The following is a 12,209-nucleotide window of genomic DNA, read 5'->3' as shown; positions in this document are numbered from 1 at the left end:
ATCTAAAAATGCCTTATGCCGCCTAAAAACTTGTGTCCGGGATAGAACTTGATCTCTGTAAGTTTGTAAAGTTTGACACAGAATTTAGTCGTATAACGCTACTCGATTTTCTTATGTTCCATTTTCATGACGCGTCACTCAAACATACAATTATACAAATGATTGATGTAAAATCACATGTGTTAAAGGTGCCTTTAACGTTGACGCTCGACGCTCATTTTCAGTAAGCAAAAATCTTCTGAAATAATATCTTTTATTTATATATATATATCCATAAAATATTATTACTTAAAAATATTACTTAAAAATAATTAATATTTTACGTATTTCGAAGTCTATGTTTGATTGTACATACTGGGACGATTAACGACGATTCAGCGACGACGCTGAATATTAAACAAATTCAACTTTATTTCTTTGACGCTAGCGTCAAAGCGAAACCACCACGTTCACCTTGTTGACGCTCATTTTCAGCGTCTCATGAATTGGCACCTTTAATGATATCAAATTGAAATTTTAACTGAAAGTAGAGTATAAATGTAGATCTCGGTCTACTGCAGTCTCATTTTTATAGTGTTACTAGTTGTTGAGAAAAAAATTCAGTCTCATTACTTTCTAGACATACCACGTATATCATAAGTAAATCCTTTGTACGTTATTTATATATTATGTATGTATGCGTCTTTAATTAACTCGATTTATTTATATTAATTTTTACATCATAAAATCCGTAGAGGAAGTTTATTAAGTAGGAATACTCTTGAACGAATATAAAAACTATTTTAGTTAAATAATAAATAATTAATTTGGAATTAAACAGTAGGGGAGACCGGGGCTAGACCGCTAACGGGGTAAATCCGCCAAATCAAATATCTCGGAACCTGTATATTGTGCGAACTCGCTATTAACATTGTAAACGCTGCTTATGGTACCCATGTGACCAACGGAGTTTCGGCAGGTTACCTGCCGTGTTATGATTTTTACGGAGGCAAACGTGTTTTCGTGGTGAAAAGTGAAATTTTCTGCGCGTGGAAATTTTGTGGATAATATTTGCTCTCCAAATCTCGAGGTACGTGATTATAAATGCATGCTGATTATAAAGAGTAATGCATGCTGAACACGAATCCAGTGTAGATATCTAATAGTTCATGGGCGATCAAACCTGAAACTGATTTATCCCGGGGGGGTGGCGGTTCAACCCCGGCATTTTTGAGATTTCAATTTTTGCACCGTTGTCGTTTTTGCTCTATACCGGTTAAACAAAGCGACGTAGATAAAAATTTCCTGTATAAATTTTGTAGCTAAAGGTTCACTCTTTACAGTGGTATACCACATTTAACTACAATTATTTATTTTGTTGTTAAAAATCGGCACCGAAAAAGAACTAACGGTCTAGCCCCGGTCTCCCCTACATATAATTAGCAAATAATATTCTAGTTGTGGGTATACATAATCTAAGATCTATTAAAAAATGTAGATTACATTTTTTATGGTAGGTACTATATTTCGCTCTCCTTCTCTCTTCCCTCACCTCCTTCTCCTATCCCTTCCCTTACTTTTTTGCCTTAAACGGAAATGCTTTAAATTCAACTTACGAAAACAGAAGCTTAAAAACGCTATATATATGGCTGGTTTACATTACAATAGTCATTTGAATCGGTTTATAAAGTGATTAGAATCATTTCTCCGCAGAACTAAAACGATTTCATAGTGATACTACGAACATCAAGACCAGGTACAGTTGACAGTATGATAATTAAGTAAGTAAAAGAAGTATATAAAATACACATATAGCACTTTTCTAGATTATCCGAGAATAATAGAAATCATGGATGACACTGCAGAAGCATATAGATTGTGGAATATTCACCCCGGCGAGGAGATCGTTATTTCTGGTATTGCTGGTAGATTTCCAGATTCAGACAATATGAATCAGTTACGAGAAAATCTTTTTAATAAAAAAGACCTTGTTAGAGCAGATCATGGGCGATGGAAGACAGGTGATTATTTCATATGCACGATAGTTCTGCATTCATGCCTGATTGGCTGATAAATGATATGCCATCCCTTCTGCAATAATTATATTAGTATTCAATAAATACATAAGTGAAAATACGACCGTACATGACACACAATCAAATTACAAGAGAAACGCCGTAATCGATCAGGATCTTGAGTGCCTATAATATTATTTTTGCTTCTTCATAAAGGAAGCTTTGTTTTTATAAAAAAAATTTTCTTTTTTTAGTTTTCTTTGCCAACGTGTTTAGAATGTTCTAAAACGTCGAAAAATCACATTTTTACAAAATGTCGCGCGCGCGCGCGCGCGCGTGTGTGTGTGTGTGTGTGTACGGATTTGATGTCCGTGGTTGCTCTAACTTCCACAAATTTTGAGATATCGGGCTCAATTTATTTTTAATGTAGAATATTATTATAGGAAAGTTGGTATTGTATTTGGCGGTAATCGGTAAAGGGGTTTTTTCTTTATAAAATTTTGAATTTTTTGAGAAATGTCCGTGGTTGCTCTAACTTCCGCAAATATTGAGATATTGGGCTCAATTTTTTTTAAATGTAGAGTATCATTAAAGGAAGGTTGGTATTGAATTTGGCGATGATCGGTAAAGGGGTTCACTTTTTATAAAATTTTGAATTTTTTGAAAAAATGTCTGTGGCAGCTCTAACTTCCGCAAATTTTGAGATATCAGGTTATTTCTAATTCTATTATATTTTTCAGTTCTTTCTACCTTTATTTCATATATAATTCTTTAAGATTTTGTTGATTAGACCCAGCTTTATACGCGATCAAATGTCCATAATTTTTTTAGAAATGTCTGTGGTAGCTCTAACTTCCGCAAATTTTAAGATATTAGGTTATTTCTAATTTTACTATGTTCTTCAGTCTTTCCTACCACTATTTCATATATAATTATTTAAGATTTGATTAGATCCAGTTTTATACGCGATCAAAGGTTCATATGCTAAGTCCATATATGGACCATGTAACCTGAACTCCCAAAGTCAACATCGATTTGAGATTGCGTCAATTGTAAAATCCCACTTGTGCTACTAAGCTGACTTTTCAATCCATAAAAAAGGTTAAATTTAAAATTAAAAAAAGTGTGCAAATTAGAAACTTGCACATTGCTTCCTCATCATTACAGATTGCTACCATTGCTCCTATTTTATTTCGCTCATAAAGCTTCGTCTATGAGAAAGCCAAACTAATAAATACTAATAATTATCATCAAATAACCATCAAATAAAATACAAGCTTCCTCATAAGAGGAGCTTTGCGAGCAAAATAAAATAGGAGCAATGGTGGCGATCTGTAATGAGGAGGAAGCAAAGTGTGCGAGTTTCTAATTTGCACACTTTTTTATATCAATTTAATTATGTGATTGTGTCATTCTAGTTTTGGTTAATACTGCGTTATGTCCGAAAGTAACGGCGCGTGGTTTGCCAAGGCGAAGAATTGTACATAAAGTTCACTCAAAAATAATATTATACAAACCATCAAACACGAAAATTTGTCGGCCTAATAATATTATAGGCAATCATCAAGATCCAGTCCTGGCCGATTACGGGGTTTCTCTTTTCAGACAGACATCTTTTAGACGTCTTACGAAAAAGATGGCTAAAAGACGTTTTTTAGACGTCTTATGTCCCGCTTTTGGACATGGTGCTGTCTGGGTTGTAATTTAATTGCATATTAGTATAGTTATATATGTATATTAAGGGAATGTATTTTAAACTTAAAGTTTCATATGAAAAAGTGAACGAGAAGCATAACGTTTTGTTTGAAATTGTACATTAGATCATCCGGATGTACCAAGTCGTATGGGAATAGTTAATAATTTGAATAAGTTTGATGCGGATTTCTTCGGATTATCTTTCGAGCAAGCACACACACTCGGACTTGAGACTAGAATGTTACTGGAACATTCTTATGAGGCAATTATCGATGCCGGTATCAATCCAAAGCAGTTGCGAGGAAAAAATACTGCCGTGATCATAGCAGCATCCTATTCTGAGACGCAAAATAAATTTTTGTTTGAGGATCTTGAGGTAGAGAAAATTATTAATTGACAAATGTAATAGAAGAAATTATTGAATTTATCATTCATGTGCGAGAATTTGTAATCGTTAACTTCCTGCAATTAGATGGGTGGTTTGAATCTTACTGGATGTCATAAATCTACAATGGCAAACATGATTTCACACCATTTGGATCTGAAGGGACCATCGTACGTAATCGATACAGCTTGCAGCTCTACTTTTTATGCCATGACACTTGGTTATCATTACATCATGTCGGGCAAATGCGAAGACGCGATAATTGGGGCTGCACAATTATGTCTTAATGCAACTGTAAATCTGCAATTTGCTCGTCTTGGTACTTTTGCTGAAACTAATTAATCTTGTAATATAATAAGCATAAAAATTAAAGGATTACATTTTTGTCATTTGCGAACAATAAACAGAGCGGTGTAAATTTAGTAAAAACGTTTGTAATAAAATGTTTGCAAAAATGAAATGTTATTTCCTTTGAGACAGATAATCTTTTAATTTCTCTGCGTATACTATTCTATATATATATGTTACGGGCAAAGTCCGCATGGTGTGCAGTGTCGGCATTGCCCGGGCAATGTCAGCATTGCACAACGCGATTGGACAAAGTAGTTTATTAGCGGACATTGTCCGGTTTGATGTGGGCAAAGTTAACACTGCCCATCTAGCGATGGCAATGTCAGCAACTATTATCACATTGCGGACTTTGCTCGGTTCCAAGTGGGCAATGTCGACAATGCTAAATCTCCGTGGACTAAGCTGCACTAAATGGACGAACATTTAGCGCCCAGTCGCGTTGTGCAATGCTGATATTGCCCGAGCAATGCCGACATGCACACCTTGCGGACTTGCCCGTAACATATATATATATATATATATATATATATATATATATATATATATATATACAATATATACAGGGTGTCTAAGACCACCCCTCCACCCCTTTTCTTTCAAAAACTAAGCATTTTAGAGAAAAACATTTTAGACAAAAATTGTATGGTTTTGAGGGCAACATAAGATGGTGTCATTTATTTGACCTTGGGTGGCATCGTTAAGGTCAGGTCAAGGACACCTTCAGTTTCTTAAATGGAACTCCCTATTTTTTATTATATATTCTTATAGCTTATGTCGAGAGCTTTCCAAAACACTATAATTAAGTATTTTTTCATTAAGTACTTTTCGAGTTATAAGGCTTGAAAGTTACAGTATTGTGACATAATATTTTGTTAAGTATTTATAATTCAAATTCCTTACTTTTTATTTTTGCAAACAATACGAACCAATTAATGTAAAGAAAACACAATTTTCTTAAAGAAAAACTTGTTGTGTAACTGCTTATTGCATATTCATTATTTTCTTAGCTTCTCACGATTCGGGGTGCTTGATTTGCGTGAGTGAATGAATATGAATTAGCCCGAATAGAATCTTTTACGATTTTTTTTGAAAGATTTTTTTTTGGAATGTTCTGTTAGAAATACATAAATAGGAGGCTTTGCTTTCGTCAAAGCGTGCTACAAAAGTAAGGGAGGAAGTTCTAGTAGCGTTCTAATGCCTGTCGCGAGTTACACAGGATAATAATGAGATACACTGAGTGACTCACACGAATGACGCCACGCGAATGACAACAATGTTTTTTCAATAACTATCAATCACGCAATAAAAAATTGGTACTTTTCTTTCATGGTATACGCTAAATTTAAGTCTTTGTCGAAAATAATTCAATATGTACTTGGTGAATAGACATTCTGTAAGAATGAAACTTAATGCATGAATATGAATGCCTACAGAGATTACACAGCGCGCAATAGTTTATTCCAGGTATTTTAGACTTCTTAACAACGGTACAAGAATTACACTCATTGTAAATGGCATTAAAATTGTTCTTCAGCTTTGTAGATTAGTGCGCTATCTACTGTGCCACGCTACGCTCTTCAAGTTTTTCTTTAACAAAATTGTGTTTTCTTTACATTAATTGATTCGTATTGTTTGCAAAAATAAAAAATAAGGAATTTGAATTATAAATACTTAACAAAATATTATGTCACAATACTGTAACTTTCAAGCCTTATAACTCGAAAAGTACTTTAAAAAAACTTAATTATAGTGTTTTGGAAAGCTTTTGACATAAGCTATAAGAATATGCAATAAAAAATAGGGAGTTTTATTTAATAAACTGAAGGTGTCCTTGACCTGACCTTAACGATGCCACCCAAGGTCAAATTAATGACACCATCTTATATTCCCCTCAAAACCATACAATTTTTGTCTAAAACGTTTTTCTCTAAAATGCTTAGTTTTTGAAAGAAAAGGGGTGGACGGGTGGTCTCAGACACCCTGTATATATATGTATGTATGTATGTATGTACCTATAATGTATTATATATTTTAATATATATATATATATATATGTATATATATATGGGACGTTTCACGTCAACCGGATCACTTGTCTGCCCAAAATTTGAAGCGACCTACGAAGATGTTCGATAGCTCAAAAAATTAGTCTTTACTAGTACTTTCGAAAGTCATGTGCCCCGTTTTGAAATCCAAGATGGCTGATCCAATATAGCGGCTGAAAGCCTGAAAATTGGAGAAAAATCTACATAATTTAACGTAATCATGTTTTTAAATATTGATTCGGTTTTGAAATGGCTTGGTAAGGAGTTTTCAGTGTCTCTGATCACGATCCTGGAGTTGAATAACTGATATCTAAGATGGCGGATCCAATATGGCGACTGAAAGTGTAAAAATTAGTAAAAAGCTAATCTTATCTTGGTTACGTTACTGAAATTCAAGACGGCGTATCCAATATGGTTGCAGAAACCGTAAAAAGACTACTTAATTTAAAAATCAAATTGTTACTGTGGTTACTACTCTAACGTTTTTTTTTTTTCAGAGTAGTTAGTGAGCAATCCCATCGGTAACTCAGTGAGCTGTTAATATTATATTTTCTCCAGCAGTCTTTTCAGAAGTTGATGAAACTTTCCCAACTTTCTTAAAAATCTTAAAATCAAATGTTGCTTCTCCAACAGTCCTTTTCAGGATAGTTGGTGAGCGAATACTATAGGTTGCTCAGAGAGTTACTGTGGTGGCTTCCCTAACGGTCCTTTTCAGGATAGTTAGTGAGCATTTCCATCGGTAACTTAGTGAGCTATCGATATATTTTCTCCAACAGTCCTTTTCAGGATAGTTGGTGAAAATTTCTTTTTCACGGTTCAGTAAGCTGATGTTCCTTCTCCAACAGTCCTTTTCAGGATAGTTGGTGAGCGAATACTATAGGTTGCTCAGAGAGTTACTGTGGTGGCTTCCCTAGCGGTCCTTTTCAGGATAGTTAGTAAGCATTTCCATCGGTAACTTAGTGAGCTATCGATATATTTTCTCCAACAGTCCTTTTCAGGATAGTTGGTGAAAATTTCTTTTTCGCGGTTCAGTAAGCTGGTGTTGCTTCTCCAACAGTCCTTTTCAGGATAGGTGGTGAACTAATACCATAGGTTGCTCATAGAGTTACTGTGGTGGTTTCAACGGTTCTTTTCAAATTGACTGCTCTTACCTTTGACTATCGGATTCCTAATTAGTAGACTTTTTAAAAAATAATCTATAAAATATTTATTAGAGAAAATGGAGTTTAAATTAAGTAGTCTTTTTACGGTTTCTGCAACCATATTGGATACGCCGTCTTGAATTTCAGTAACGTAACCAAGATAAGATTAGCTTTTTACTAATTTTTACACTTTCAGTCGCCATATTGGATCCGCCATCTTAGATATCAGTTATTCAACTCCAGGATCGTGATCAGAGACACTGAAAACTCCTTACCAAGCCATTTCAAAACCGAATCAATATTTAAAAACATGATTACGTTAAATTATGTAGATTTTTCTCCAATTTTCAGGCTTTCAGCCGCTATATTGGATCAGCCATTTTGGATTTCAAAACGGGGCACATGACTTTCGAAAGTACTAGTAAAGACTAATTTTTTGAGCTATCGAACATCTTCGTAGGTCGCTTCAAATTTTGGGCAGACAAGTGATCCGGTTGACGTGAAACGTCCCATATATATATATATATATATACATATATATATATATATATATTGGAAGATGTATACCATATATATTTTTTATCTCTCAGGTGTTTTGTCACCCGATGGTTACTGCAGACCTTTTGATGTTGCTGCAAACGGTTATTCACGTAGCGAAACAATGGGAGTGATATACCTCCAAAAAGCAAAGAATGCGAAAAGGATTTATGCTATATGTCCGCATATCAAGACAAACAATGATGGTTACAAAAAAGAAGGAATAACATATCCATCGTTACGTATGCAAAGTGCTTTGCTAATGGAATTTTACGATGAGTGCGGAATACCGACATCTTGCTTGGATTACATTGAAACACATGGTACCGCTACCAAAGTCGGCGATCCTCAGGAAATTAATGCTATTTATAATGTCTTTTGTAAGAATAGAAAAACTCCATTAATGATCGGCTCTGTAAAATCCAATCTTGGTCACGCTGAAGCTGCAAGTGGTTTTACTCAGATCGCTAAGGTAAAACAAGTAGATTTTGCATTTATTGATCACTTTCAAATTTATTTTTTTTACGCATTACACACACACACACACACACACACAGAGAGAGGGAGAAGGAGAGAGAGAAAGAGAGAGAGAGAGAGAGAGAGGAGAGAGAGAGAGAGAGAGAGAGAGAGAGAGAGAGAGAGAGAGAGAGAGAGAGAGAGAGAGAGAGAGAGAGAGAGAGAGAGAGAGAGAGAGAGAGAGAGAGAGAGAGAGAGAGAGAGAGAGAGAGAGAGAGAGAGAGAGAGAGAGAGAGAGAGAGAGAGAGAGAGAGAGAGAGAGAGAGAGAGAGAGAGAGAGAGAGAGAGAGAGAGAGAGAGAGAGAGAGGAGAGAGAGAGAGAGAGAGAGAGAGAGAGAGAGAGAGAGAGAGAGAGAGAGAGAGAGAGAGAGAGAGAGAGAGAGAGAGAGAGAGAGAGAGAGAGAGAGAGAGAGAGAGAGAGAGAGAGAGAGAGAGAGAGAGAGAGAGAGAGAGAGAGAGAGAGAGAGAGAGAGAGAGAGAGAGAGAGAGAGAGAGAGAGAGAGAGAGAGAGAGAGAGAGAGAGAGAGAGAGAGAGAGAGAGAGAGAGAGAGAGAGAGAGATGGTATATAGTGTCTCGTGCCAAGTACACGCACAGCGAGGCCGCACCGTGTAACTTTACACGAGTATGAGAGTCGCGAGTATCCGAGATTTTGAAATCTCAATAACCGCTCAACCGATCAAGTTCTATGTAGACCCAATCGATAGCTTGGGTTTGAATTATGTAAAGAATATGTTTTTATTTTTCACGTGTATTACAAACAAAGATATTAAGACGCAAAGTCTGAATTAAATGTTAAAGGAGGATGTTAAAAAAGTCCGATTTTTGGCCCTCCCCCCCCCTGCGGAACTTTAGTTGACCGTAAAAAATTGTTGTTTGGGACCCACATAAACAAGAAAAAACAGTCTTACATCCCAGAAATGCGAGGAACATTGATTTTACATCAAATTTCCTTGTAAAAACCAAATATTCGGATATCACGAACAAATTTTTTATCGGATGCATTGCGAAGGTTTTTTTTATTATAATTAGTATCAAAGAGTTTTTGAATCTCTGATCACGAATCTATTATCCAAATGGCAAAATGTAAAAATGGCGAATCAAAAATGGCGTCCTTGACATGTAGTTTTGTACGTAGGATTACATTATTCAAATATTTTATCAAAATGAGTCTGAGCGGGCTTTTTCAGACATACTGATTACAAATCCATTAATTAAATGAAAAAATATAACATGGCGGATTCAAGATGGCCGATCCAAAATGTTTGTATTACCGGAATAAAATCAGATAATTTACTTATTTTTTTTTTTATAAAATAAGTGAATTACCTAATTTTATTACGGCAATAAACATTTTGGATCGGCCATCTTGAATTAGCCATGTTAGATTTTTGTAGAAATGACGAATCAAAGCCCATACAGCACAAAATATTTTTAAAATATTTTTAAAATATTTTTTAGAAAGATTAAAATAATTCACAAAAATATTTTTTAAATATTTCTATGTCCGCCAGATCATGTCAGAAAAAGATTTTCAAAAATACTTTTAAAAGACTGCAAATAACTATATTTAATAATATTTGTAAAATCTTTTAAAAATAATGCTTCAAAAAATGAAATATGTTTAACCCCATCAGCAACAATTATTTCACGTTTGAAAGATTTTTTTAATATTTAAAAAATATATACATCTTTATATCTTACTTTGGAAAATATTATTTTATACATATATCTATATCATCGCAGCAGTGTTGGGTGAGCCTTGCGTTGTATTCCTGGCAAAGATATGTCTCGTAGATGTCATGCTTTTGCTTCGCCGGAGGCCTGCTTATATTAGCCCCCAACTGAAATTTACTTACGAGTTAGTCTTACCATTATGCGCCGCCTAGCGGCGTCATTGCAAACTAGCACAGAAAGATGCGCTACCATGCATCTTTCTTAATTGAGAATATTTTATAATATTTTAAAAATAATTGAAAAAGAATTATAAACCCAATAATAAATAAAATATTTTTTAATATTTTGGAACAAGATTATAAAACAATAAATATGTAGATTTAAATTAATATTTCAAAAATATATTTAAAATATTTAAGAAAATATTGTCTGGGTGATAAAGAAGAACATTTTTATAAATATTTTTAAAAGATTCTTAAAATATTCTTTAAAATGTTACGACAAAAGGTTTTTAAACTATTTTAAAATATTCTTAAAACGATTTTAAAATGTTTCTTGCAATATTTTTATAGAAATATTGAGAAATATTTTTTTGAAAACATTTTGTGCTGTATGGGTAAACCAATATACAGCAAACAGCCAATTAGAGTTTGGTATGGGATTCTTGGATCACATGTATCTGTAGATTCATCCTTAGTAAGTTTGAGTCCTGTCTTCATAGGAGTCTTAGCTGCTTTGCAATTTGTCATGCCAAATCTAATCAGTACATCCTCAATGTATTTAGTTTGGTCCAGATGCAATTCATTATTTCCTTGGTGAACATGCATACCCAGCATATGTTGTGCATCACCTAAATCCTTTACCTGAAAACTTGAATTTAACCTTTTTAATACATAAGACAAAACTTTATCAGAATTGTATAACATTATTATATCGTCTACATGTAAACCAATTATACAAACGAAAATTCCAACAATTTTAACATAAACATGGTTCGCATTCTGATCTCGTGAAACCAATTTTATGGAGTTCTTTATTGATTTTAGAATACTAGACCCTCGATGATTGCTTAAGTCCATATAAAGCCTTTTTTAGCAAATAAACTAAGTCTTCTTTGCCTTCTACAATAAAGCCCTTAGGTTGTCTCCTATACCTCTTCCTCCAAATCACCGTTCAAAAAGGCAGTAGCAACATCCAGATGTCTGATTTTTAAATCCATTTCCACAGTCACAGCAATAAACAGACGGATAGTAGACGTTCGGTTAACTGGAGAAAAGGTTTCTGAATAGTCGATTCCATGCCTGAATACAACTTTTAGCTACCAGTCTAGCTTTGTATTTGGTTGTGTTTCCATTCATGTCCCTTTTTAGCTTGAACACCCATTTACTATTAACAGTTTTCTTGCCTGCTGGAAGGTTTACAACCACGCCTCATTTTGTTTCAATGACCTATATTCGTTCTCCATAGCTTTGAGCCATTAATTTTTGTCGTTGCTAGACATAGCCTCGGCAACAGTGAGTGGCTCACTCTCAGACACGAAAGTATTATAAAGAATGCAGTCAAGGAACTCTTTAGAAATTCTATTTCTAAGTGGATATCGCCTTTCTTCTTCCTCGTGAGGTTGAGCATCAACGCCCTCGTAAGCATCTTAAAAAACATCATCTTGGGAATCATCCAAATCGTTTTCTTCCGCTCGTTCAGGAATTTGTTCTTGAACAACCTCAGCGTTTTCTGGAACTTCTTGGATTACAGGCTCAGTCTCCTCCTCAATGTCTAGAAAGGTGAACAATGGCACAGAGACCTCTTCTGATATTTCAACGTCTTCAGAAACAATCTTCTTCATTGGAAACTTGATTTCAATGAATCGTA

General features: G+C 34.6%; 1 protein-coding gene across 4 annotated transcripts in view; it reads left to right on the top strand.

The window, feature by feature from the left end:
* Window positions 1–1,646: 1,646 nt before the first annotated feature.
* The window catches only part of LOC139783628 (fatty acid synthase-like), a 36,310-nt gene continuing 25,747 nt past the window's right edge, over window positions 1,647–12,209 (top strand). For 2 of the 4 annotated variants that reach the window (XM_071722782.1, XM_071722779.1), the window contains exons 1-5: window positions 1,647–1,735; window positions 1,806–2,000; window positions 3,815–4,065; window positions 4,162–4,393; window positions 8,203–8,621. In XM_071722782.1, the coding sequence (XP_071578883.1) occupies window positions 1,829–2,000; window positions 3,815–4,065; window positions 4,162–4,393; window positions 8,203–8,621 (1,074 nt within the window). In that variant the 5' untranslated portion in view covers window positions 1,647–1,735; window positions 1,806–1,828. Of the gene's footprint in view, window positions 1,736–1,794; window positions 2,001–3,814; window positions 4,066–4,161; window positions 4,394–8,202; window positions 8,622–12,209 lie in introns of all 4 variants that reach the window. The other 2 variants (XM_071722781.1, XM_071722780.1) reach the window with 2 other exon arrangements.

The sequence above is a fragment of the Temnothorax nylanderi genome, unplaced genomic scaffold (assembly GCF_030848795.1).
Source record: "Temnothorax nylanderi isolate EJ_2023f unplaced genomic scaffold, tnyl_v1.0 TNYL_tig0523_pilon, whole genome shotgun sequence".
NCBI classification, from domain to species: Eukaryota; Metazoa; Arthropoda; class Insecta; order Hymenoptera; family Formicidae; genus Temnothorax; species Temnothorax nylanderi.
The sequence above is the reverse complement of the archived record's forward strand: the minus strand, read 5'-3'. Positions and strand labels throughout refer to the sequence as shown.